The sequence below is a fragment of the Leptopilina boulardi genome, unplaced genomic scaffold (genome assembly GCF_019393585.1).
Source record: "Leptopilina boulardi isolate dan_hultmark-lab unplaced genomic scaffold, ZJU_Lbou_2.1 LbouV2_154, whole genome shotgun sequence".
Classification (NCBI taxonomy): Eukaryota; Metazoa; Arthropoda; class Insecta; order Hymenoptera; family Figitidae; genus Leptopilina; species Leptopilina boulardi.
Genome location: NW_026137701.1, coordinates 188,000 through 214,655, shown reverse-complemented (window position 1 = coordinate 214,655; position 26,656 = coordinate 188,000). Strand labels below are relative to the sequence as shown.

The 26,656-nt window shown below is 24.8% G+C and overlaps 3 protein-coding genes across 5 annotated transcripts; 1 reads left to right on the top strand and 2 right to left on the bottom strand.

The window, feature by feature from the left end:
- Nucleotides 1–15,010: 15,010 nt before the first annotated feature.
- Nucleotides 15,011–16,283, bottom strand: LOC127276787 (uncharacterized). The gene is made up of 3 exons (XM_051297437.1): nt 16,069–16,283; nt 15,565–15,651; nt 15,011–15,177 (listed from the first exon to the last, which is right to left on the bottom strand). Exons 1-3 carry the CDS (start codon nt 16,165–16,167, stop codon nt 15,145–15,147), a joined length of 219 nt encoding a protein of 72 aa, XP_051153394.1. The 5' UTR covers nt 16,168–16,283; the 3' UTR covers nt 15,011–15,144.
- Nucleotides 16,284–16,580: 297 nt separating this feature from the next.
- Nucleotides 16,581–20,167, top strand: LOC127276786 (17-beta-hydroxysteroid dehydrogenase 13-like). 3 transcript variants are annotated; one of them, XM_051297436.1, is made up of 7 exons: nt 16,581–16,902; nt 17,638–17,809; nt 18,343–18,519; nt 19,000–19,146; nt 19,341–19,597; nt 19,759–19,884; nt 20,066–20,167. In XM_051297436.1, the coding sequence occupies exons 2-7, from the start codon at nt 17,666–17,668 to the stop codon at nt 20,130–20,132; spliced, it is 918 nt and encodes a 305-aa protein (XP_051153393.1). In that variant the 5' UTR covers nt 16,581–16,902; nt 17,638–17,665; the 3' UTR covers nt 20,133–20,167. The 3 variants fall into 3 exon arrangements, with proteins under 3 accessions (XP_051153393.1, XP_051153392.1, XP_051153391.1); XM_051297435.1 differs by having other exon boundaries at nt 16,584–16,902; nt 17,633–17,809; XM_051297434.1 differs by lacking the exon at nt 16,581–16,902 and adding an exon at nt 16,985–17,132 and having other exon boundaries at nt 17,633–17,809.
- LOC127276785 (symplekin) lies at nt 20,135–26,549 on the bottom strand. The gene is made up of 16 exons (XM_051297432.1): nt 26,350–26,549; nt 25,626–25,825; nt 25,239–25,472; nt 24,809–25,095; nt 24,483–24,712; nt 24,218–24,406; nt 23,668–24,113; nt 23,053–23,325; nt 22,785–22,968; nt 22,411–22,652; nt 22,126–22,304; nt 21,876–22,036; nt 21,607–21,742; nt 20,998–21,362; nt 20,794–20,886; nt 20,135–20,709 (listed from the first exon to the last, which is right to left on the bottom strand). The coding sequence occupies exons 1-16, from the start codon at nt 26,401–26,403 to the stop codon at nt 20,632–20,634; spliced, it is 3,351 nt and encodes a 1,116-aa protein (XP_051153389.1). The 5' UTR covers nt 26,404–26,549; the 3' UTR covers nt 20,135–20,631.
- Nucleotides 26,550–26,656: the final 107 nt, after the last annotated feature.

The window sequence follows — 26,656 nt, the reverse complement described above, 5'->3', positions numbered from 1 at the left end:
TAATTTTTAAGACAGGGAATTATAAACATTTTTTTTTTTTTTTTAATATTTGAGTCGCCAAAAAGTAAAACCGCACATAAAATTCTGATGGCCATGTTAATTCAATGGGAGTCAGAATTTTATGTGTGATTTTACTTTCCGGCGACTTATTTTTTATAATTTTTGGTTCAATAAACATTGCAAAAAATATCTTTGAGAAGAAAATTTATATAGAATTTTTTATTAAAAAAAATTGATATATTGATTTCAATAATAAAAATAAATAAAAGAAGAAAAATTTAATTTTTATGAACATTCAAAATATTAATATGCCTGATATTAAATGTCAGAGATATTAAATGGAAAGTAAACAATGAATTTAATAAAAAAAAAAAAATAAAATAAAACCTCAATCAATGTGTTTTAATAGCACATGTTTTTCATATAACTTAAAATAAATTCAATTTTCGCTGGGGAATTTTGAACACATATACACAAGTTATCAAAACTTTGCCTTCATATCGTTTTCACTCTATAGACTTCTCTTTCGCAAAATGTATTTTTTATTGCAGTTTGAAAAAGAAAGCATATCATAGAGGGGAAAAAAAATGTCATTATTAATAAGTAAAACTAACATTATTTTATTAAAATAAAATATTATTATTATTTATAAATATATAAAATAACTTTATATTAAATCCAGAATATATTTTGAAATATCATTGTTTGAAATTTCCCACATTAAACTTTTATATTTCATAATTATATAAAGTTACACCATTGATTGAAACTTTTATATTAAGGGGGGAACACCAGTTGTAACTTTCGAAAAATCGATTTTTTTTTTGGTGCATTTTCTTAAAGTATACATATTTAGAAATGTGTCTGTAAATTTCAAAGTTGATCCGGTGAAAAATAAATGAGATATACAGAACACTGCAGCGGCGCGTCCCGTGGCTTCATACAAGGTGGCCAGCCATACCTGACCCTAACGACAGATGGCCTTTTCCTATGATTTAGAAACGGCAACCACTGCGGAAGAGTTATTATATGGTCCAGGAATCGATGACTCTTTGTAACTTAGAAACAAAATTTCTTCTGAACAAAAAAAAGTAAGTTGAAACTTTTAATGCGTTTTTCTCAAAATGACATTTTCCAAGTCGGTGACCATGATTAGTCGAATACCATTAAACCGATTTATTTAAAATTTAGTGTGCTTCATTTACACATATAAGTCTAGTTCGTGATCGAAGGATTTTTTTTTTTAATCAAAACTTTTTTTTATATAGCTGAAAATCGACCGTATTTTTTTAACGAAAATCATACTTTTGACTTTGACAGGTCGCCATTTTGTCAAATTTTTTTTTTTTTTTAAATCCTTCGATCACGAACTAGATAATCTTATAATAAATGTAAATCAATTTCATTTTTGTATTTCAGACGAAGTATACTTGCAGAATGCTGGTCACCGCAATTCGCCTTTTTTCTTAAGACGCCACTTCAATGGCTCATATCTCCAAAAGTTTTTGTTAAAAAAATTTTTTTTTTTCTTTTAAATTACAGCTTTTTACATGTACTTTTAACTAATAAATAGTATTCTTTAAAAAGATTCATTGTTCTTTTGGAAAATATTCTTGAAAAAAGCATTATTTTTTGAGTTACAACTGGTGTTCCCCCCTTAATTAAAACTACCATGCAGAATGAAACATGAATTAATTAAATCTACCATAAATGAAACGACAAACTTTATAACAACTACCTATGCGACACTTAATAACTGATATTACAATTAACTCAAGTCATTATATTATTGAAAATATTTTCAATTCAAACTATTATACTGTTTACAACTACTTAACTATGAACTCTAGATAGCAGATCAGTATAGTTTTAAAATATCATCGCAAAAATAAAAGAAGTTCATAAATCAATTAATTTATTTACAAAAACAAAAAGAAAATTTTTATTTTTGGTATTTTATCATTTTTTGTAAGAAACATATTTTTTTGTAATTTTTTTTTCGTCATCTTTGCAATTTTTAAGATTTTATGATTTACTAAAATTTTAGTCCAAAAATTGAAAACTTCTAAATCTAATAGTAATATTTTACTAAAAATTAGTAAAAATTCTTACTAATGTGAATTAGTAGTTCATTTTTCACTAATTCAAATTTAGAGAGATAATTCTCTTCTTACCATTGGACTGTTTGCTTGATTCAAAATTGATCCGGTCATAAAAAAAATTATAAAAATTATCATTCCTTGGCACTATATGTACCATATTAGTAAAACAACAATCTTTATATTTAGGTCTAATAATTATTGTATCCTAACTAAAAAACAGTAATTATTACAAAAATACTACATAGGTTCCTTATACATCGTAACATAAAGCTCTCTAGTTTTTTAGATACCTAAAAATGGAGCGCATGATTATGTTCTAAAAATCATTAGTCAGAATTTACATTTTATCGAATTTCATTTGTCATTTAATTAGTTTTGAGTCGAATTTTTATTTGTTCGAATTAGTATTTCACATAATTTTCATCAAAGCGATTTTCTATATTACAGAATTTTTATAAAACCGAAAATTCACTTCACAGAATTTTTATTTGCTCGAATTTTCATTTAAAATAATAGTCATTTTAAAGAATTTTTATTGGGTAGAATTTCATTGCACTGAATTTTCTTTCAGATGAATTTTCATTTGTTCGAATTATTATTTCATATAATTTCCATATATAACCGATTTTTCATACTACAGAATTTTTACTTATTAACCGAAAAATCATTTAATAGAATTTCTAATTGATAGAATTTTCATTTGTCCGAATTTGCAAATGGCCAAACAAACAATCGATAGAAGGATTTCGGATGAGCCAAAAGTTCTGAACGTTCAAATGAACGAAATATTTTTTTTAAATTTATAAATTATCAAAAATTATAATGGCAATTTAAAATAAAACAGTAAATTAAACAATTATTTAATTAATAACTTCCATTTAGATATTTAAAACAAAATTTTGTAATAAAATTTGTACTTAAAGAAATTGAAAAAAAAATTTCGTTCATTTGAACGTTCAAAACTTTTGGCTTATGGATTTCGGCGCAATTTTTAAAATCAACCAATTAAAAATTATTCGTAAAATTGTGATTGGTTGATTTTAAAAATCGCGCCGAAATCTTTCTGTCGATTGTTTGTTCGGCCACTTGCAAATTTGGACAAATGAAAATTCGAAGAAATAAAAATTCTGTGAAGTGAATTTTTCTTTTATATAAAAATTCTGTAATATAGAAAATCAGTTTGATGAAAATTATGCAAAATACTAATTCGAACAAATAAAAATTCGGCTCAAAACTAATTAAATGACAAATGAAATTCGATAAAATGTAAATTCTGACTAATGATTTTTAGAACATAATCATGCGTCCCCTAAAAATTTATTGTCAGTTTTGAGCAATATTATAAATTTTTAGCTAAAGATTAAAAAAAAATGTAAAATCTTTGAAAAAAAAATTTTTCCTCTAATCAATCGTAGGTGAAATAGGCACGATTTTTTTATAAACAAAAACTAAGATGTTTTTATATAGGTATATATAGATTTTAAAAAAAAGCATAGAATGTTTTATCATTTGAAAATTGACTTTTACCCGAAAAAAAAGTTCAATTTAATTTTCATTTTATTTATTTTTTTTTTTTTGTTCAAAAAATTTTTCTTTTCAAACATGAATTTTACCAATTGAAAGGGCGTGGAAAAATCTATCAAAACTGATATTGAACAAAAAATGTTGTATTGCTAAGCATGAGCGCGTTTGAAAAGAAACGTTTTATCACCTTAATTACTGGGTAAGTCCACGTCAGAAATATCAGAATCTGCAAGTGGTTCTTCGATTTTAATGATACTTGGTAAAATTATAGCTTTATATAAGAACAATGTGTAAGTAAAAGGAATTTTTAAAATATCTAAAATTGTAGGAGTTATATCACTTTTAATTTAAATAGAAAAAAGTAAAAAACAAAATTTCTTTTAGATTTTTTTCAATTTCGACCTCTTTTTTTTAATTTTTAATTTTTTAATAATATTCCTTTTTATTTTATCTTTAATTTAAAAAAAAATTCATCCTGGAGACTTTTTTAGATCTCGTGATATCGTTCTTTAAATATCCACATCTCAAGAAAACTAGGATCCAGATTTGTGTTTCTACTTTCATTTCTTTTATAATATTATTGTTACAAGTGAAAATTCAAGCAAATCAATATTTTATTAATAGATTTGAAGCAAAGTTTTTATTTTTTGTAATATTTATAATTTAAAATAAATTGTAATGAAACCTTAACAATGCAACCTGAAATTGTAGCTGAAGTTTTTAGCACTTTCTTTTAGAGGATTCTAAAACAAATAGTTATTCATAACCATAAAAAATTTCAACAAACAAATGAAAGTAATGATAGAAGCAAGTCCTGCGGTTTTCAAATTGATGAAGACTTATAATACTTAAAGGACGATATCACGAGATCTAAAAAAGTCTCCAGGATGAATTTTTTTTTAAATTAAAGATAAAATAAAAAGGAATATTATTTAAAAATTAAAAATTAAAAAAAAATCTAAAAGAAATTTTGTTGTTTACTTTTTTCTATTTAAATAACAAAATTTTATTTTTATTTTCAAAATTTTCTGAAAATACGTAATTTTCTGAAAAAAATCGTTTTTGATTCATCAAAATCGGTTGAAAATTGACCGAGATATAAAGGAAAGAAAAAATTGCAGTATCAAAATTAAAAGTGATATAACTCCTACAATTTTAGATATTTTAAAAATTCCTTATACTTACAAATTGCTCTTATATAAAGCTATAATTTTACCAAGTATCATTAAAATCGAAGAACCACTTGCAGATTCTGATATTTCTGACGTGGACTTACCCTACTATATAGTGAAATTCCCCTTATAATATATATTGCAAAATAACAAAACAAAAGGGATTAATAGAGAGAACAATACTTTAAGCGAGGAAAACCCGTTGTTCCAAGAAAATTTAGAAATCTACTTCTTCCACAATCCCACATTGAATATATAATCCGATTTTAATCGATTAATCGAACAAGAAAGAATAAGTTTACAGCGAGTGAATATTGAGAGCAATTAGCTAAAGTAACAAATAAAGTCAGCAAGGAAAACTGTCAGGTAGAATTATAGCAACAAGCCTGGAAAGAACACTTTAAGTCTCTACTTCGAGACGTTGATTCTTTATCGACAAACAGCAAGTTCCTCGTGCGTTAACGCTCATTAACGCCCCCCGAGTCTAACTTGGAAAGAAGAAAAGACTTCTATTGTTGGCGAAACTTGCGGATTTTCCTTTTATCCTTTCGCTCACCGAAACACCCAATTTCAATAAAGTTTGCTGAAGAGAAGAATGGAAACTGAAACAAAATACAATAAAGAAAAAAAAAGAAAATAGATAGAAAGAATAAGTTTTACCGAGGCTTGAAAAACGAACCAAGGAAAAATCGAAGAAGATCGTTATATACATTAAGAGGAGGGTGGAGCTGTAGAAGCTTTTCGGCCCTGAATTAATTACTAACAAGTAGGGATAAACTTGAACGAATAATGCAAAATGTATTTTCACAAAAAATGATAATATTTTTTTATATTAAAAAAAAAACATATCTCAAGCGCGAGAGAGCATTGTTCTGTGGTGTCGTTAGTGGCAAATGTTACCATTTTAGTTTGAAATAAATGCATTTTTAATATCACTGAAGAAATAAGGTGCATTAGCTTGAAATGAAGACCATTTGCATCTAGTGGCGCTTGTTTGATTAATTAAATTATGTTTATTTTATATCTTTATGCAACTAATTAGAGTTGCCTTTACTTTCATACGATACTGTCATTATAATATTATTATTGTTATTATTATTATTATTATTATCATCATCATCATCATCATTATTTTTACTTCATTTAAATATTTTATTAAATAAATATATATTCAATTATCACACAGTCAAATAATAATTGAACTGCTATTATTCAATCAAATAATTCAAAATATCTTCAAATTATTCAATGAAAATGATTAAAAATATCTTCATATTCATTTAATTAAATAATTGAAGTTATTATTAAGTATTTAATTAAATAGTTAAAATTATCATCAAATTATTAAAAAATATAAAATCAAATAATTCAAATTATATTGAAATAATCAATAAATTATTAGAAACTATATATTTTCAAATATATTAAATAAAATTGGAAATGTCTTTAAAATTTTTCAATTTTTTAAATAGATTTGCGCAAAAAGTGATATAAAAAAATTGTATTTTGAAAAATTAGTTCAAATAAAAAAGAAATTTATTTAACTTTTTTAACTTGAAATTTTTATTATAAAATATTACAAAAAAAAACAAGTTGTAAATTCAGATGTTCATTACATGAACATTTTGCTTCCTCTTTACGAACAGCAAAAAAATTTCCTTCCTCGTGGAGAAAGCATTCACATTGACATAAACATACAAAAATAATATAATAATAATAATATAAACATTCGAGTACCTATAGATTTGAGTTTTTAAAGAATTGATAAAAGTTAAAAATCAATAATAATTCTCATTATAGCTGAAATTTCTAAAAATTAATGAAAAATAATATATAATTTATAATTATTTACAATTATATCGGTTTGTTTCAATGCAAGGAACACAATTATTTTATATTTAAATTTAAATTTAAATAAATACAAAATTTTTCAGCTAAAATGGGAATTTTTTTTTAACTTTCATTAATTTATTAAATTTACCTCAAATGTATACTTTATATATACCAATCAATTCGTTTTCATGCAAGGAATACAATTATTTCATATATAAACTTCAATTTAAAAAAACACAAAATTTTATTGCCAAAAAGGGAATTTTTGATTTTTTAACTTTCATTAATTCTTTAAATTTACCTCAAATGTATACTTTATATATATTGATCGATTCGTCTTGACGTAAGGAATACGATTTTATTATATATAACCTTAAATTTTTATATTTAAAAATTTTTTCATTTAAAAAAAACATTTTGGAAAATAGACGATAAAATTTTTTTTTGGGTATTTTTTAAAATCCTTTGGTCAAATTTGAGATATTAATATGATAAATGAGCCTACCAAATTTTATCTAAATCCATTAAAACCTGTTAAAGTTATCGTCTAAACAAAAAAGGGACCCACACATACATCCGGACAATTGATCAGGATCTCATATAACATGTTTCTATATAGAAAAAAATTTGTTTCCGCCACTTTGAAAATTTTTATAAACGAAAGGACTACAAAGCTTCCTCCACGAGGAAGCAAAATTAATAATTTATTAAATGTTTAATGTTTTCTTTTTTATTTTTCATTGCTGTATAGTAATTTAAAAAAAATTAATAGACGAAAAAAATTATTTTGTTCATTTGAACTTACGAATAAATAATAAGTAACATGATTAGAAAAATCCACACTAATATATATATTCAATCATTATATTCCACAATAAGAATATTATATTTCAACAAAAATATATTCTAGTTTTCTTTTAGCATTTTTTATAATGCATAACCTTATAATAATTATATTTTTTCTAAACAATAGAGATTTTAATTGAAGTCACGTTGAATATAAAATTCAACGGGAGAAAATAATTTTGATGGATCCTTAAGAGTTAAAGGAAAACCTCACCTGTAATTCAGAATTCAAATAAAAATAACTCAAAGGTTTAGGAGAGAAAAGTCACCATTAACATTGGTAGATCCAACCCATATTTTTCTCTCAATGTTTTCCCTCTATTCTAAGCGTATTTTTTACGACACACCAACCCCCGCCTTTAATGCGCTCTTTCGTATTTTCGAATCTCCCAAGAGGGGTTGAATTCGTCGATATGAAAGCGTCCGCCAATCAGCTTCTGTGTGTGTGACTCATAAAATGGGACCGGATAATAATTACGCGTATATATATATAGAACTCGAGTAGAGTTGAAAATTGCTTCCAATATTGCACCTTGAGAATTGTTACACGTTATGTTTACATCATAAAAGTTTTCGATTAAATGGAAAAAGTTTCTCGGAATAAAAGTCTCTTTTTTTTTTTTTTTGCAAAAAGAAAATCATGTTTCTGTAAATATCGATACATTTCATTTTTACAACTTTTTTTTTTTATTATTTTATTTTCAGAAAAAAATCGGTTATCCATTAAAATTGCATAATAAAGAAAAATTTTAATTGTCATTGAATATTGCAATTATCGTATTAAATCCATTCAATTGTAAAGTAATGAAATATGAATAAAATTAAACGTTCAAAGATTGTAAGGGTAATTAAAGCTTTGAATATTAATAAAGCAAAATATATACTTTCTCATAAACTATAAAATGAACATTCAAACTCCTAAATGGAATTTTCAACTTGAAATTGCATTTCACAGTTGAAAATACTTCAAACAGGAGGGCAATATTAATATGTAAAGCTTTTTGAGATATTATTAAATCATTGTTTCCCGACTATTTTAAACGTCACTGTTTTTAAAATATTTCTACAGTTTCTATAGAAATGCCGCCAATATCAAATAAAACAGAAGAATTTGTTTTACATATTTGATTATTTTGTGACAATAAAATTTAAATATAAAAAAAAAAAATTGCTACCAAAATAGAGGCAAATTCTTTACAAATGGTTAATGTTCGTATTATATAAAGAATGATAAAAGTATCATAAATATAGAAAATGTAGATTAAATTATATTTCAAATTTTTCTTCTTGAGAATTAAAATTTTTTAATTACAATAATTTGTAAAATACAAAAAAAAATTTAACAAATTTATGTTGTTTTTTTTTTCTTAATAAAATGCTAAACAAAAATTTTAAAACTCAAACTTTAATTAGAAAACTAATCAAAATTTTCTAAAGTTCAAAAAACTGAATTAATTGTAATATGTGTTGTTAATCTATATAAACAAACTCTTAGTAAGAATAAATATGATATTTAAATTTGTACAAATAAAAAAAAACAAAGGGATTTTATTTTTAAAATACGAATACATTAATTTTTATATTTCAAAGAGGAAAAATATTTTTTCAACAAAAATAATTTATAAATAAATATTTAATTTAACTAAATGTTTGTGAATATGTATTATTAATTTTAATAAAAAAAAATTTTCTTTTGTCAAATAAAAATGATAGTTTTATATTTTATATAGAAGTTCTAACAATGTGTCAATTTTAAACAATAAAAAATCCTTTCGTTTTTGGAACGTTGTGAAATTTTGTTACCCATATGAATTTGGTTGTTTATTTTTGTAAACACAATTTTTTTTCTTCTTCTAAATTATCACTTTTGTGTCTTATTTAATTTTTTTAAATCACTTAAAAAACGTAATATACGAAAAAAAAAAAATTTATTTCCTATCAAAAATGGTTGTAAATTTTTTGTTTTACTCAAAAATAAAATTTTCCTATCTTCTAAATAACAATAGCATGCAAAGATAACTAGGAATTACCTTTATCTTGTTTACGAGCGACTTTAGCGTCTTCTTCAAAAGTTTCTTCCTAAAGATGCACCAAGACGAAACATCACTCTTGAAACTTCAACAGGTCGTTGCATTCAATTCTTTCATCCTTTTCTTTTTAAAAAGCAATGAAAAACGTTTTTAAAAACTTCCAAAAACTTCTGAAATATATTCCAAAAAGTGTCACTTCTATTCTATAGTCAAATGAAATATTACTTTTAAAAATTAAAAAGTTTTTTTTTTTAACAATATGAAATTCTAAATTTCAACACTCAACACTTTCAACAATTATTGTCGCTTTTCACACTCTTATTAATTCATGCTAATTCATAATAGAATATAGTTATATTCATTCCACACAAGCACGTGGGAAATAAAATTTAATTCTCCTCTTTTACCCCGGTATAATCAGATAAATACAATATTAGAAAGTTCTTGGAATTCGATTTTATAATCCTCAGAAGAAAAGTGTTTTGTTAATAAATTTTGAAATAATTATTATACGACACTTGGTGATGTTTTAATTAATTTTTATTTTAATTAGTTAAAAAAAATTCACGTGAGAAAATTAATAGTAAAATTTTGAGCGATATACACAATCTTCCACGATGTCACTCTCTCGACGTCTCGCATTAAACTGGGCTGCGGAAGCGCGATGGTTTGCCAAGTCCAAACAGTAATCTAACACTGGAGGGAAGCGTGGTCGAAATAATGATGTTTTCTATTAATTTTCAACTTTCCCTCATACTGTCATGATTATAATATAAATCATATTCTAAATTTGAATTTCGCCAACAAAGCTATTGTACATGTATATGGGAGAATACAAAATCATTTGCGATCTACTATACTTGGCGAAAATCGAGTGCTATATATGGGGTCGAAGATACAATGGAGTTCCGTAGAAGAGGAGGAGGAATCCTCCCCCTAAAATGCCTAAAGGGTCTTTGTTCAACACATTCACAAAATGAAAGTCCAGGTATATGTATAAGCGACGTTAGATTTAAGGATTGAAGGGTCGCATTCCCTTTTACGCAGGTCGAAAATATAAAAAAAAGAAATAAGAAAAACGCGCAGATGCATTTATTTACGAAATTGAAGGGAACATTCAACTTACCATGCCAATTGTTTTTTAATCGAATTATTCTGATCTTTAACATTAATTTCAATTCAACATTAACTATTTTTTTTATATTATGAAATTATAATATTTACCTGAAAATTCGTTACACACTGTATATTTATTTTTTTTTTGTATTACAATATTCACTACTGACGATTTAAATCTTAACTGAACTTTGATTATAATATAAATAAAGTGAAGTAGGCAGGAAGTAGAAAGTAATACCAACCCCCTATACACGAACGTTATTTGTAAATAATTTCACACTTCCGTTTGCTAATTTACAATTTATCCGAAATGAATTATTAATTATATAAAAATCTGATTTACAGTTTGATAGACAAATATATTTATATTTAAATAATAAATTATCCGAGTGTATTTCACGTAACTATGTGTCGAACAGAATTATTTTTTTTTTTTTAGGGGGGGAATGCATTGCAAGAACATGGCGCAAAATTTAAAATCTTAATTTTGAATCTACGTTTTAACAGTAATGAAATCTCAATTGTTTTATTTATATATTATTATTTAATTATTTTAAAGCATAATCATAAATAAAATAAATAAAATACATGTACTAAAAGTAAAAAAACGAAGTTTTAATTATAAACAATAAATATTACAACTAAAAATGAATTTTGAGTCACATTAAGTTTATGATTGTTTTCGAATTTATAAAAAAAAAAAATTTTTTTTTAAAGAAAGATTAAAAATTAAATCAAAAATTTTCAATTTAAAAAGTTAAAATAACTTTTAAATCTAATGTCATTCTAAAAACTATAATGTTAAAACTTTTTGTGCAAATTCATTAAAAATTATCCTTAATTAAATTTTCTTTTTTTTTTTTTACTAATATTCATAATGTTATATTTAATTAAAAGTTTAAGGATCGTAAATTTCAACCGTGTATAAAGACTGAAACGCCAAACAATCTAAAAACTTTTCAACTTGAAGAATTTTATTAGAATTTATAAATTTAAAAATCAAGTAGATAAATAATTGAAATTCCTATCAAATTAAAGCGTCAATATACATTTATATCGATTTTAAAATTTGTATTATTTTCATACAATTATATATAGACGAAAAAATATAATAGCGCAATTATTTAGAGAATGTTTTCAAAAAAGACGCGAGCTAATCTAATATTCAAATATTGGAATAGGAATTCGAGTAATTTTTTAATTTAAATTATTTTGGGAGGGAATAATACAAATGAACCTTATTAGCATATTAGATTAAAAAAAAATTCCAATTAAAAATTGAATTTAAAATTATTGATGTAAAAAAAAAATTTATATTATGTATTTAACATTTTTTAAATAATAATAATAATATCAGAATCAATTTATAATTACATAACTTGAAAACTTTGTCTAAATTAGAATTTTTGTTTTTTGATTAATTTTGTTTAATAATTAATAAATTCCAATTTTTTACTTTATATTATTTATTTATTAATTACTTGAATAAAAAGTTGAAAATTAATTGTAGTGCAAAAAATATGATTTAGAATAATCTTTTTTCTTTATGTTTTATCGCACAAGTGTAACTATACAGTATTATTCTTCGACACAAGATCTACGTGAGAAAAAAAAAACACATTTTTATTGATAAGAATGATATTTTTTTAAAGCTTCATTTTTTCATGTAAAAATATTATTGTAATATTATTTTACTATTAATATAATTATTTAGTTAATAAATCAACTGAAAGAAATTTCTAAATATTATATATCAATGAAAAATATTTTTCTATAAATATAATAAATTATTGAAAAATGAAAAATTAAATTTCAAACTACTACAAAAATTTATTTATCATCTTTTTATAAATGATGGCTATTTAATTTAAAAGCTATATCATGCGACATTCGATTAGTGATAGTTCTATTATTATCATCATCACATTTTTATTACGTGCAACAAAAGTTTATCGTCTTATTCTGACCCTTAAGAGCTTACCAAGCGAAAGTAGCAGTTGGGGATTACTAGAAATTATGAAGAGTAGACATAAAGAAAAGTTCTCATATGACTGAGTTTTTAAGAGTCAAGAGCGAAAAAAAAACAATGTTGAAAATAATATTTTCCCATTAGTATACTACCTTTTTATTATAATTAGTATTAAAAAAAAAAAAAAAAAAAAATTTGCTGACGATTAAGTTTTTATTAAGCGAAAAAAAGGAACGTAAATATTTAAAAAATCGTTCATTCAGAATTTAAATATTTTCGCTTGCTCTACATTTTTATAACTCAGTCAGTATATATATATATATATATATATATATATATAAATTTTTTTGCAATCGTTTTAAAATTGTTTCATATACTCAAAAGAATATTTGTTTGTTTAAAAACTTTGTTCCCCGTAAAGCGAAGTGCAATAAAAAGAAACAATATAAAAAGCTTTATAAAAACTGTAATAAAAAGAGTTTCCTCTTTGTTGGAGAAATATATAATAAAGCAGAAACGTTGATTAATTAAGATATATATCAAAATAAAAGAAAGAAAACAATTTTTGTCACAATTTTTCCTTTCTTATGCTATATGCATTTTATAAATCACAGATTTATATTTGGATCAGATATATTTACAGATTATATTTTGATAATTTAATATTAAAAATTATAAGAAATAAATAAATTCTACTTTTTATTGAAAAATTTTGTTTCTTTAAATTATTTTATTATTTAAAAAATTACGTAAAAAATTATTTTAAATATAAAAAAAGTTCCTATAAAAATATTCTTAACCATAAAAGAGCTTTAAAAAGAAAGGACGTGTGTTAAAAAAATGTAAAACTTTTTTTTATGCGACAGGATGACGATATAAGAGTACAGAATTTATGTTTGAAATAAAGTCATTGAATCAAAGAGAATCAAAGATTAGCATGAATTTTGAGTGAGGATTTGGACATGGTAGCCAGCTAGCGTAGTCGTCATGTTATAACTTATAACGTATGGCTGCATACGAAATGTCAGAGAAACCTGCAAACATTTATGTGCCCTAAATTTGCTAAGAGGCGTTTACAATTGTACTGTATAATTTACTTGAAACGAGCAAGCCTTTTAATGACATAAAATCACACGATTATATAATTGAGCCTTTTTGAAACGTATACATTATCCTTGAATTTTTCTAAGACTGTCAATTATTCTCCTTCTTTTTTCAATCATGAATGAAAAAAAAATTTTTTTTTCCTTCAGTACGATCACCTGCTGGAAAAATTCATATTTTTATATTTCTAAAAATTAGTATTTTTCAAAAAAAAAAAAAAATTATAATTATAATTAATACATATTATTAATTTTAATAATTATTGAATTTAATAAAATATTAATAAAAATTAATAAATTTAGTAATTAATTTTTATTAATATTCTATTAAATCCCATAATTATTAAAATGAATAATATATATTAATTAAAATTTAATTTCGTTGAAAATATTAAAAAATACAAAACAAATTTGCTTTGCAGAAGAAAAAAAAACCCGAAACCATCTATAAAGACGAAGGCATTGTATTACAACAGGAAATACGTCAGACGTAATCCTTTTTTCAATACAATTTATAAATCCTTTTAGTTCCAGCATCGTGCTGCAAAATTATATATAATTTAACTATTGATTAAAGCAGAATAAATAAATATTTAATAAGTAAACTGATTAAATTCTGAAATAGTAATAAGATATTTGCTTTTTAAAATAGCTGCCGTGTACAATTAAAGGGATTCTTATGTCGGTTAAGAGGATTTTATTTCAAAAAAGAAATTCTATTATATAAGTTAAGAGGATCCTTTAGGTCTTTTCGAAGATAGAAAATGATATACTTTTGTTTCATTTTTAGTAACATATTTCCAATGGATAATACCAGTTCAATTTATAGAATTTAACCCATATTTTTAAATTAAAAAATTCTTGTACTTATTACTTCCTCCGTAGAGGAAGTATTGGTTTTTAATTTAATAAATAAAAAATAATAATAATTTATAATTTATATAAAAAAAGATATGTGGTCCAATAAATTTATGAAGTAAATGAAAATATAAAATTAATACGTAATTATTTAAGTTTTTTTTACATTAATGATCATCTAATGATGTAATATAATAAAAATCAATACTTATTTAATGAAAAACAATATTAAAAATCAAAATAATCTAATTGTAAATAAATTAATAAAATTCAGGAACAATCAGACAAAAATTCTACAAGAAAAGTTACAAAAGAAAGAAAACGAATGTTTTTTTAAATTCTTTGTTCGATTTTATAGGGTCGTTAAATTTTAAAAATGATTAATAAAAATGAAAAGATGCTTTAATTAAAAATAAATATATATTACATTCGGTAGAATGGAATACTAAAATAGTAATAGAAATTACATTTATTTCTTTTTTTTCAAATTTTATTAATACTTTTTAACGAAAACATTTAAATTTCTATTCTTATATTTTGAAAGTAATTAATTATATTTCCTAAATAGAATTATATATTATAAATTTATTATTTCGGTTTATCCGGAAGACTGTCCAGACCCTGTAACGTAATTAAGAAATAATTACATATGTGAATTAATATAAATTTAACTTAAAATTTTTTTTAAAACAAATAAACAAATTTAATTGAGAATTATTAAATTCAAAGTTTCCAAATTTGGATGCAATTAACAATTTTTTTTGTTATTGTTAATTGATTATTATTCATTATTGATAAAAATAAATAATTTTTCATTTTAATCTTGCCTGTTATTATATATAGTTAATTATTAAAAATTTTTGAATTATATTCCCATAAAAATAATAGCACTTATTATGATAACAATTTTTGAAAATTTAAATATTTGTACAGTTAAAAATAATAGCGCATATTATATTATTCTAAAAATAATTTTACACTTATTTTAATTTATTTAAATATACTTACCATTGGTATATAGGGAGAACCACTTATTCGCTCATCTCGTACGAACATTCTTCGATCAAAATCTTCATCAAGAATCCTTCTATAAGGCTGTAAAAATAAAATAAACAAAAAATTTAAAAATCATTTTTGAATACTACATTCATGGAAATTTGTTATTTGAATAAAGAATTCAACAATAAGTAAAACGGTATTTTATAAATATTAATTTTCGAAATTACTTTGGAATATACAATGTATAAATTAGAGTAAAAATTAAATTATATATTAAACAAAAGTATATTACAATATTGAACTTATTGTTATGCAAATAAAAAGAATTCAGTTTTTAATGTAAAATTCTTTTACGGAAAAATAAATTATAAAAATAATTGAATAAATTTTCAATTAATGAAGTAAATGTTATATAAATGAACAATAAAAAAATATATATTTAAAAAATATAGATAGCAGACGAAAAATATACAAATAATGTGCAGAAAGGTTATGTAAGAATGATATACTTACGAATCCAAAAAACAATAAATGAAATCCTCTTGATGCTTCAAATCCAATAGTTAAAGCTCCAACTATTATAGCCATAGAGGGAATTGCTTCCCACCACATTTTGAATTAATGTATTCGTTAAAAATATAATTTAATCTCAATTAAAAACAATATATTTTTTTTTGTACGACTGCAAGAAGCTGTCATGTACAAGTGTATTGCTTAATGCGCATGTGCCAAGTTTTCTACACTGGGCATGCGATTCAATTTAATTTCAAATTTTTATTTTCTTACTTTTGAGATCAATATTTCTTAAAATATAAGGTTTATTATGACTGTTATCTATGAAAACTTGAATTAATATAGAAACAACTTTTATTTTATTGTAAATATTATTTATTATATTCTTATTTATTTTCCTATATTTAATATGGAGAGAGAGTTGTTCACATCTTTTTGAGGTTATATTTATTTATGATTTAAGCAAAATGTTTTTTTTTTTTATTATTTCATTGAATAAAAAAAGTTAAAATATCAAGGTTCATTTTATTATAAATTTGAACAAATTATAATAAAAAATAAAAATTTATCCGTAAGAGGGCTCTGTCTTATGAAATAAACTTCCGCTAAATTGTCTATACATATATTTTCTTTAGAAAATTTACTTAACTTTGTCTTTATTGAGGTTTCTGTTTATGTTATTTTTTTATTTCAATTTTTTTTTTTTTTTAATATACTTACTGTTTTGTGATGGGGTCGACTTTGATTAATCTGTATCAGTTCTGATTTCGTTAATCCTGAGAAAAAAAATATAAACTTGACATATGAGCCACAAAAGATAAAAGCAAATAAAAGGTAAACAATTCATAATTTTTACAAATATCACCACTCTACACTTTTATAATCAAAAAACTTTCAGAAATGTTTTTTAATTGAATTATCGCTCTTCTTGCGAACGTGCGTCTTTTGAAATTCTTCTTAGGGTCAATGTAAATTAAAATATTTGATTATTCAAAGCACGTGGTTCAATTTATTTTCTATTATTAATTATATTATTGTTTTAAAATTAATTAATTTTTGAAATGGTAAGTTCTTTTCTTTCTATACTTAATATAAGTTATATCAAAAAATTAGGAGTAAAGCTTATCATTTTTGTTTCATTATCTCATCATTTTTAACAATTGGAGAGATATGCGATTCACTACTGTTTTTCCATCTATAATATTTGAAATATTTCTCTGTTAAAAAAAAATCTTTAAAAGTTTTTTTTTACATTTTTACAATGGAAATTTGAGAAAAAAAATTTTCCAAGTTTATTTTTGACTCTATAAAAAATTATTATTTTTATAAACTATTAAAAAAAAGTTTTATTCTTTTAGAAATAATTTGAAATTGAAGAAAAAATTTTTCTTTAATTTATTTAAATATATAAAAAATTACTTTCTCTCTGTTCAATTAGAATTTTGTATCAAATTTTTCCAAGAGAAAAAAAATGTGTATTTTATTTTATATTCTGAAAATATAATAAAAACGTAATTTTATTGGAAAATTTCGTTTCAAATAATAAAAGAATTTTCTTTTTCAGAGTAGTTTGTACAAAAAAATTAAACTACCGGAAATGTTACTTAGGATTTACTCCCTAATTGTGCTAGCTCTAGATCTCATTACCCTTCTAGTGGGAATATGGTTTGCAATTTTGGTCGCTTGCTACAGAACATTCAAACCACCGCCTCTAAAAAGTCTCAACGGCGAAGTTGCAATGGTAAAAACATTTTTATTTTAAAGAGGGTCACTTGGAAAAATCCGGTATAAAAAAAAAAGTTGATTAAAACAATTACAAAAAAAAAAAAAAAATTTCCAAAGCGACATTAATTTAAAGTTTAATTATAAATTTTAATCATTAATAATGATTTTCATTAATTTTAATTTTAGTTCAATTTAAAGTTAAAACATTTTTTTAATTTCGATGAAAAATGTAATTTAAAAAAAAAAATGCTAGTTTTTACGTGAAACGAAAATTCTTTCATATAGAGTTTTTCGATATGTAATCAACAATAATAAAAAAAAAAGAATTTCATTGTTGTTTTTCTTTTGTGTGTTCGCCAGTGACCGATGTTTAAAAAGAATCAATCATTTGATTCAATATTTGAACGAATTGATTTTTTAGAGTCATAAAATATTTTTCTCTCATAAATTGATGGTTCTATTTGTCAATGGGGAGAATTGAATTTTTTTTTTTTTTTTTCATGGTTTTGAACATTTCTTACAGTATTGAAGCAATTTTTTTTTGTGCAGGTTATTGGCGCAGGTCGCGGTGTAGGAAGGGAAGTAGCTATTCAACTATCACTTTTGGGAGTTATTGTGGCATGCGTCGATATCAATCCTGAAAATTGCGAAGTAACTGCTCAACGAGCTTGTCAATTATCGGGAGTGGCGAGGCCCTACATTTGTGATGTTACTGACCAAAAACAAGTAAAAAAAAAAAAAGAAAAAAAAAAAAGAATCTGAAAACACTTTAGATGGTTTTTTCCAATTTTTTACTGCATATAATAAAAACCAATTCTCCAAATACTTTCTCAATAAGAAAATATATATTGCAATTAATTTAAAAATCTCACAAAATAAAATAAGCGTAAATTGGAAAAATTTTACAGAAATTTTGCTTTTATTTTCTTTTTATTACATTTCGATTTCATTTATTTATCAAAAAAAGCAGTAGTTTTTTTTTTATTTTAATTGAATTATTTTTGATACACTATATTTAAATATTTTTAGATAAAATCCGAATATAATATAATAATAAATAAATAAATAAATATTGAAAGAAATAATTGAATTCTATTTTATTTTTTAAAAGCGGAAAAATACGAAAATCTACAATAGAGTAAAAAGTAATTCAGATCCCTTTTTTTTCAAAACATAATATTCGATTGGTTAAGAATTAATTTTCAGGTTACCCAAATAGTAAACGATATAAAAGCTGAATTGGGAGAAGTTACGATGCTTTTACATTGCTGCGGTGTTCCAAGTCCTCGTTCGTTGCAGGATCCTCCGGAAATTAGAAAAACGATGGACGTATCGGTTTTGAGTCACTTCTGGGTACGAAACATCAAATTTCTATAAAAAATTTAAATTATATTTAATATTTATTTGTTTTAAACTAATTTATATAAAAAAAAATTTCTAAATAAAAATATTCCTTTATATAGAATTCAATTTAAAATAGATATAAATTTTGTTAATATATAAAAGAAAAAAAAAAGAAAAAAATCACCTAGCAAACGGAAATCCAGCTTTTAGATTCAGTTCTGCCAGGAATGCAACGAGTTGGAAAAGGTCACATTGTCGTTCTTTCATCAGTTGCTGGCTTATCATCAGGAGCGACTCGTGGAGGTGGAGTTCCTCTTTCCACGGCACAATTTGCAGTTCAAGGATTAGCGGAGTCATTGCACACGGAATTAAGACACTCAAACAGTAATATTATCATTACATTGATACATGTTTATCCATTTATTGTTGGTGCAGAAGTTGCCAAAGATCTTCGTCTCAGGTACTTTATATTGTAGTATATAAATATATATATATATATATATACATTTTAGAGGAAAAAGGACTGTGACCTAAATTCACAATATAGTTTTGTAAAAAAATTTGCAAATTAAAAGGTTCTTTCTCTACTTTAAAAGGAATTAATTTATCTTTTCTGCTCAGGATACCAAGTTACTTTGGCACAATGCCAGCGACGGAAGCGGCAAAAAGAATTTTAGATGGAGTGCGCCGGAATTATGCGGAATTCAGCGTTCCTGGCTATTTGCTATATCTTGGTCACATCTTGAGGTGATTTTTTTTTCATTTTCTTTTTTGAAATCGTTATTAATAAATATTATTAAATAGTCCTAGAATATACTGATAATAATGATTTGTAATTTTTAAAAATAATTCATATTTATATTAGTTTAAAAAAATTAATTTAGTAATATTTAAAGAAAGCTTAATAAAATATATACATACTTTTTAGAATACTGCCGAAGAAGGCGTCTTTCATGCTGAGGGATTTACTTGACACTGGTGTTGATTTTGGATGACGAAACTTTTTTTTTTTTTTTTTTTTTTTTTTTTTGCTCAGTTTAAAAAAGATAGTTCAATTTTCAATATTCCGGTTTTTTTTTTTTTTAATACTTTTCGCCAAATGAAATTAAACAAAAACTACAGTTTAAAAAATGTAACATTGTATATCATTGTGTAACAAGATACACACAATTCTTAAGTTTACAATCGAATGTTCATTAATTTTATAATAAATATATTTTTTTACAATATTTTATCTAGTGTCTAAATTCATAAAATATGTTTTGTTTTTCTTTCTCATTAATGTTGAACCAAATTCAATTACTAATTTATGAATTGAATTTACTATAAAAGAAATGTAGATATTTTTTTTATGAATAGAGCATTTCACATTTCAAATTAATAAAATATAGAAAATAGATTGGTGTTATAATGGCATTTAGTGTTTTTGTTTATCGAAAAATTGTTATCGATATTCGAATTATTTTTTATGCGTATATAACATTTAAAATGAAATCAATCTAATCCTGGAGGTGCCGGTTCTGAGGGATCAGTCTCCATTTTTTCCTCTATTGGAAAATCTCCTGGTGGGGCCTAAGAGATAATTTAATGTATATAAATACGATTAAATGAATGAAACTAAATATTAGAATAGATTTTATAAAAAATCAAACTCACAATATCGAAATTGTCGTGTGGATTCCCGCGAGAAAAGTCTTCACGCACAGTACCTCGTATTGCATCCATTTTTAACACTGGAATATGTGATTTCTGTAAAAACAAAAAAATATTTATTTTGTCTAATCGAAAAAAGAGGCTCCTGAATTACTATAGAGTCTAATTTGTTTTTATTTTAGACAATAATTTAAAAAGAATAATTACCTGATTTTCAGTAAATGCATCAATATGCGCCAATAAAGGTTTTTTAAGACCTGGACTCATTTTCAAAGCATCAGCTAATTGCACGTGAGTTAATTGCAAAATAACTGCAAAACTTTGAGGTTGAGTTCGTTCACAACATTTCACAAAACCTTCCCAAACTTTTGGATATTTCCACACTTGTTTGACAATCAAACGTTGGAGAATATTCATAATGAAACCACTTAAACGCGGATAGAGTGATAAACTCTGAATTACTGTTCGCATCAACAATGTTGGCAATGGCGTTATTTCCACTAGTTCTCGAATCACCAATGCAACTATTTCTTGACTATAAACTTGTTTCTCAGCGAAACACAATGATGTTGCTGAAAAAATACACACAAAATAGTTGTAAAAAAAATTATATTTTAAATTATTAAAATATAGAAGAAATGTTAAAAAAAACAATAAAATTGTACAGTAATTAAATTAAAAATTTAAAAAAAATCAATAATAAATTAATAAAATAATTATTCCTTTTTTTGAAAATTTAAATAAATATTAAGTTGTAAAATGAATAAATGAACGAAAAAAATGAAAATTAAGAAATTAAACAAAAGTAATAAATACCTTTAATAACAGTTTTCAGTTCAGCTTTGGCGGGATCAATCGTATGCAAAGCAATCAATAATTCAGCGGGTGTAACTGGGGATGTATGTGGAACTCCACTTTCGTTATTATGAGTTCCTAGTAACCTGTTAAATACCTGTAATAAAAATTTACAATATAAAAAAATTATTCAAACAATTTACAAATATAAAATTACATTATTATTTATATATTTTTTTTTTTTTTTTTTTTACTTAAATTTATTGAAATAATTTATTAAGTCTTTTTACCTCTTTCACGACAATGGGATTGAGTTTGATAAGTTTGGGCAAGGCAGCAATAACTTCTGTTTTTGTTAGACCATTTAAAACTGGTATAAGAAATCGCACGTCCGATACACGTGTTTGATAAAGTTCACGAACTCTTTGTACCAATTCGGTACTTGGTGCAGCTGTAAATAGAAAAAAAAAGTAGAAACATTAATTTTCTCTTCTATTGAAAAAAATATTAATATAATATTTTATTTTTTTTTACAATCACCTTTCTCTGTGAGAATATGAATAATTCTCGTCACCAAAGTTTCAGCTCCTTTTGGACAATTTTCAACAAGAGCCAATAATTGTGGACTTGCCATACCTAATAATCTTACTGGACTTTCCACTAATCGTAGAACTATTCTTTTTACATCCGCTCCCATTGAAGTGTAAACTCTCGCTAATCTGTTTGAAAAATAAATTTTTATTTCCAAAAATATACAGTTTTTGTTGTTGCTGAAAATTTTTTTAAATTATAAAAATTTTAAAATTGTGTTTAAAGAATTCTTACTCGTGAATCAAAATTTGTTGTTCAGGCAAGAGGGCAAGATAAAGTCCAAGACAAGCTTTAGTTGTTGATTCTGTCCATTTTTCACTTAAATTTGGTCGACCACGATCTATTCCGAAAACAATTTCCGGAGGACTTTGCAATCTTAGAAAACCTAAATAAAGCATGGCATACTCTCCAATCATAACTTTTAATTCTGGTCGACCGTGTAATTCCACTACTAAATTGATAGCTGTCTCACGAATCTAAAAAAAAAAAATTATAAAATGATTTTAGCAAATTTTACATATTCAATTGTTAATTTAGTAAATAATCCAAGAACTCTAATTAAATGATTAACAATTAAAATATTAATTTTTTAAAGTAATTAAAATTACCGTATTGCTCTCGTGTCCAGTATGGCACAAAATAACATTTAAAAAGTTAAAATGTTTCGTTGGCCGTCGAATGCTCAGTTCTTTTAGAAGATTCAAAGGCGCTAATCCCCGATTCTCTTCCAATGAAACCATTTTAAGAGCCTCAATAGCATCGTCCGTGATCGATGGTGCTTCCAAATAAATCCTGAGAAAAAATTTAATTAGATATGTATTTGAAAATATTTTTAAAAATAATAAACTAAAAATCTTTTTTTTATTTATAACTTACCTAGATAGTAGTAAATCACGATCACGTCCAGGAACTGCATTAATAGCGTGCACTAAAGTGCAAAAAAGAGAATTATAAGGTTGATGTGGCGCTTCCTGAGGTTTTGAACACAAAGTCGTTCTCCGTTGAAATCCTTGCAATAAAGCGTATTCTTCATACAGCCAACCCAAGGCCAAATCTAATCGTGATCTAACGTCATCTGTGATATATTGAAGAACCGATCTTCGAATATCCGGATTAAAAGTCGCTGCGACTGTCGTTAAAATCTTTGCTCTAGAAAATTTGTATTATCAATTTCCAATGAGGAAAAAAAAACTATTTTAATAAAGAAACTTTAATCCTTTGAGGATGAAATTTTTTTTTAAAAAATAACTATTTTTTACTTTTAAACAAGATTTTTAGCAGGTCTTTTCTCTTAAAACCAGAGTTTGAAATTGAAAATTTACTAGAATAAATGAAAAATATTGATCCTAAATTCAGTTTTAAAAATCAAGGAACTTATGCTTGATAGCATAAAAAAATGTTCTTGTTGCCTGATAGCAACACTAGTCCTCAAAGGATTAAAAAATGAAAAATTATTGAAACATTAATTTGTTCTTTTGATATTGAAATTACCTAACTTCGGATACACCGCCAAGAACAGCGACCTTTTCGGCGTTTAATATTCTGTGCACTGCCATCAATAACATATTCTCTTTAACATTCCGACTGAGTGGTTTCGTGACTTCGGAAAACTTTAAGGCCTTCAATCGACTTCTTGCTTTAGCCAAAGACTTCTCATGCGCTTCTAATGAAGCCTTTGCCTCCTTCTCCTTTTCCCTGTCCTTCTCGCGTTTTCGTTCTCTCTTCGCCTCGGCAACAGTGATGGTAGGATTTTTTATCAAATCCTCCATAACCGCGTCTTCATCTTTTGAATCTTTCTTGTTCTTCTTAACGATGGCTTGTTTAATTTGAGTTGCAAGCAATTTGGCAATTGTTTGTCGTTGAATAATAATGTCTGTCGTTGCTGTTGGTTGATATTCCCGTTGAAAAATTTTCGTCATTGTATCGGGAACCCAAGCCTATTTTATATTAAATAAGAGAATTTTTTTTCTTTTAGTTCCTTTTATTTTTCAATTGAATTATTTATGGTAGATGATAAAAAAATATATATTTTTGAAATTACCATACTATCCATAACGAGATCAGAAGCAATTTCAACGCTGAGACGTTCGGCGATAAAACTTTCAGAGAGTTCAACTAAATCCGGCATTTTTGGAGGCGGCACTGGAAGGGGAACGGGTTCCAGTTCTTCTACGGGAATAATTGGTGGATCTAGTTTTGCACGTTTTGCCGCCGAATTCGCTGCATTTTCCTATTATAGAAAAAAAATATTAAAAAAAAAAAAAATTAAAATTAGTTTAATTAAATATAAATTTAAACTTCTTTACTTGTAAACGTTTTTTCATTCTTCGAATATCCTCTGGTTTAGGATAAGCTTTAATAATTTCTTGCTCCTTTGCTCCTAGTTGTGTCAATTGTTTTGCTATTGATTGAGCAAATTCAACACTTGCCGGATGTTTTAATAATCCAAGAAGAGTTAATTTCAATTGTTTTTGTACACTTGTAACTTGTGAGTCCGATAATGTTGGCGGCAAATCGTGTTGTAAATGCTGTAAGGCTGAAAAAAAAACAGTTAAAGAAATATTAATTACATTTTTAGAGAAAGATAATTTTTTATTTAAAGGAACTAAATGTATTGAAATCTAAAAGAAACCTTGAATAACGTTTGACATGAATTGAGGTCTTGTTTTGGCAACAAGTGCCAATGATCCCATGCATGTCATTAAATTCACGCTACTAACGTGAGGTGATCCATGAAATTTAATTAAAAGATCCATAACGTGATTTGCTTCTTCTTCCAATTTTCGTCGACGTGCAATTTTTAATGTCAATGGAACATCTTCAAGTGAAAAATCATCGGGCTTTTTTGGACTATCTGGATCTGGATAGGTTTGAATTAAAACAACTCCTTCGAGAAATTTCACGGCCTGAGTTCGAATTCTATGAAAGACATTACAGTAAATTTTAATACTATTCTAATTTTATAGATCTATATTTAATCATAAGACAATTAAATTTCCCTTCAATTAAAATTTATCGTTAAATTGATAATTAAAATTGAAAATTAAAAATATATTTTATACCCATCATTATCGCTGTCAATCATGTTTATAATCTGAACTTTGAGCTTGCTAAGTTGTGTCCAAGCTGTTTCCATATCTGAAGTAACAATCGGAGCACTTGCAACCCATTTTAAGGTGGCTCTAAGGATTCTACCGCTTGTCCTAAGAGCTCTCTTTGCGACAGCCGGTGCATCGTCAGCCACTAATCTCGAAAGTGTTTGTACTAAACGTGGAATGACCTCGGGTTGCTTTTCTCTAAAAATAAAAGAAAATTTAAATAAGACACAATTAAAAAAAAGAAAAAAAAACAGAATCAAGTTTACACGCAATTTATAATTTAGATAATTAAAAAAAATATTTTTCATTGTAAGTGAACTATTAAATTGTCATTTAAAATAATTAAATTACCCAGCTTCTTCTATAAATCCACTAACAGCTTTTCTCACTTCCGCATGTCTATCCAAAGAAAATTGTAAAATTTCTTCCAAATAAATATGTAACAATTGGGAATCTTTATTATTAATAACAACCTCTTGTAATTTGCAGAGATTTGTTACTTTGGTAGTTTCATCGGAAGATATTGATGCCTCATTGATCCATTCAATCACCTATGAAAATTAATTTACCTTTAATTAATATTATTTATTAATTTCAAATTTAAATAATTTTATACAAAATATAAATTTATTAATAGTAATTTTACTTCAATAAATAAAAAAAAATATATTTATACAAAATTCTGTTTTTTTTTTTAAATTTTGTTAGGTTAAGTTTGACAATGACAACTGTCAGGTCAAACAAAAATTGAAAAAAAAGTGTTTGACGATAAATTTTATACTTTCCCGTTGTTACGCTTATTATTAATTTATTTTAATTAAAATAATTGATAAATCTTAATGAAAATAACAATAAATAATCCCGCTTATATTGTATCTGTATAAAAAAAACAATTCGTCTATATGTTTGTAAAAACACGGTAATTATTCGCTGTGATAAAAAAAATACTGATAATTTCGCCCCGTAATTGAATTAAATTGCATATTTTTTATTAGTTTTTTAAAAAATTTTAAACAAACAAACAAAAAAAAGAAATTTCTTTGAACTTTCTAAATTTTCAGGTTATGTCACTGACCAACTCGGAGGGTTCTTTTTCTGGCTCAGGCCGTCTATGTAAACGAGGATCCATTATAAAAACACTTATTACATGTGTAATAATTATTAAAATAAATAATAATTAAATTCCCCTTTATACATTAAATAAAAATATCTACTCTTTTAAAAGCAACGCGATGTCCCACATATTATTCCCAAAATCCTATAGAAATGTTGTGGTGCGCATGTCCGGACACGTTGAAAGGGCGCATATTCGAGAATTCGATTATCGAATTCAGCTAAAATATTTTTTTTTTTTAACAATTTTTCAAATAATATAAAATTTC

Excerpts from the sequence above, each read along its gene's own strand:
- LOC127276787 (XM_051297437.1), bottom strand. The coding sequence starts at position 16,167 with ATGTGGTGGGAAGCAATTCCCTCTATGGCTATAATAGTTGGAGCTTTA. Across the intron at positions 15,652-16,068 it reads ATTTATTGTTTTTTGGATTC|CCTTATAGAAGGATTCTTGA; the intron begins GTAAGTATATCA and ends TTATTTTTACAG. Across the intron at positions 15,178-15,564 it reads GTTCTCCCTATATACCAATG|GGTCTGGACAGTCTTCCGGA; the intron begins GTAAGTATATTT and ends ATTACGTTACAG.
- LOC127276786 (XM_051297434.1), top strand. Across the intron at positions 18,520-18,999 it reads ATGTTACTGACCAAAAACAA|GTTACCCAAATAGTAAACGA; the intron begins GTAAAAAAAAAA and ends ATTAATTTTCAG. Across the intron at positions 19,885-20,065 it reads TATCTTGGTCACATCTTGAG|AATACTGCCGAAGAAGGCGT; the intron begins GTGATTTTTTTT and ends CATACTTTTTAG.
- LOC127276785 (XM_051297432.1), bottom strand. The coding sequence starts at position 26,403 with ATGGATCCTCGTTTACATAGACGGCCTGAGCCAGAAAAAGAACCCTCC. Across the intron at positions 24,114-24,217 it reads ATCTCGTTATGGATAGTATG|GCTTGGGTTCCCGATACAAT; the intron begins GTAATTTCAAAA and ends AATATAAAATAG. Across the intron at positions 22,969-23,052 it reads CGTGATTTACTACTATCTAG|GATTTATTTGGAAGCACCAT; the intron begins GTAAGTTATAAA and ends ATTTTTTCTCAG.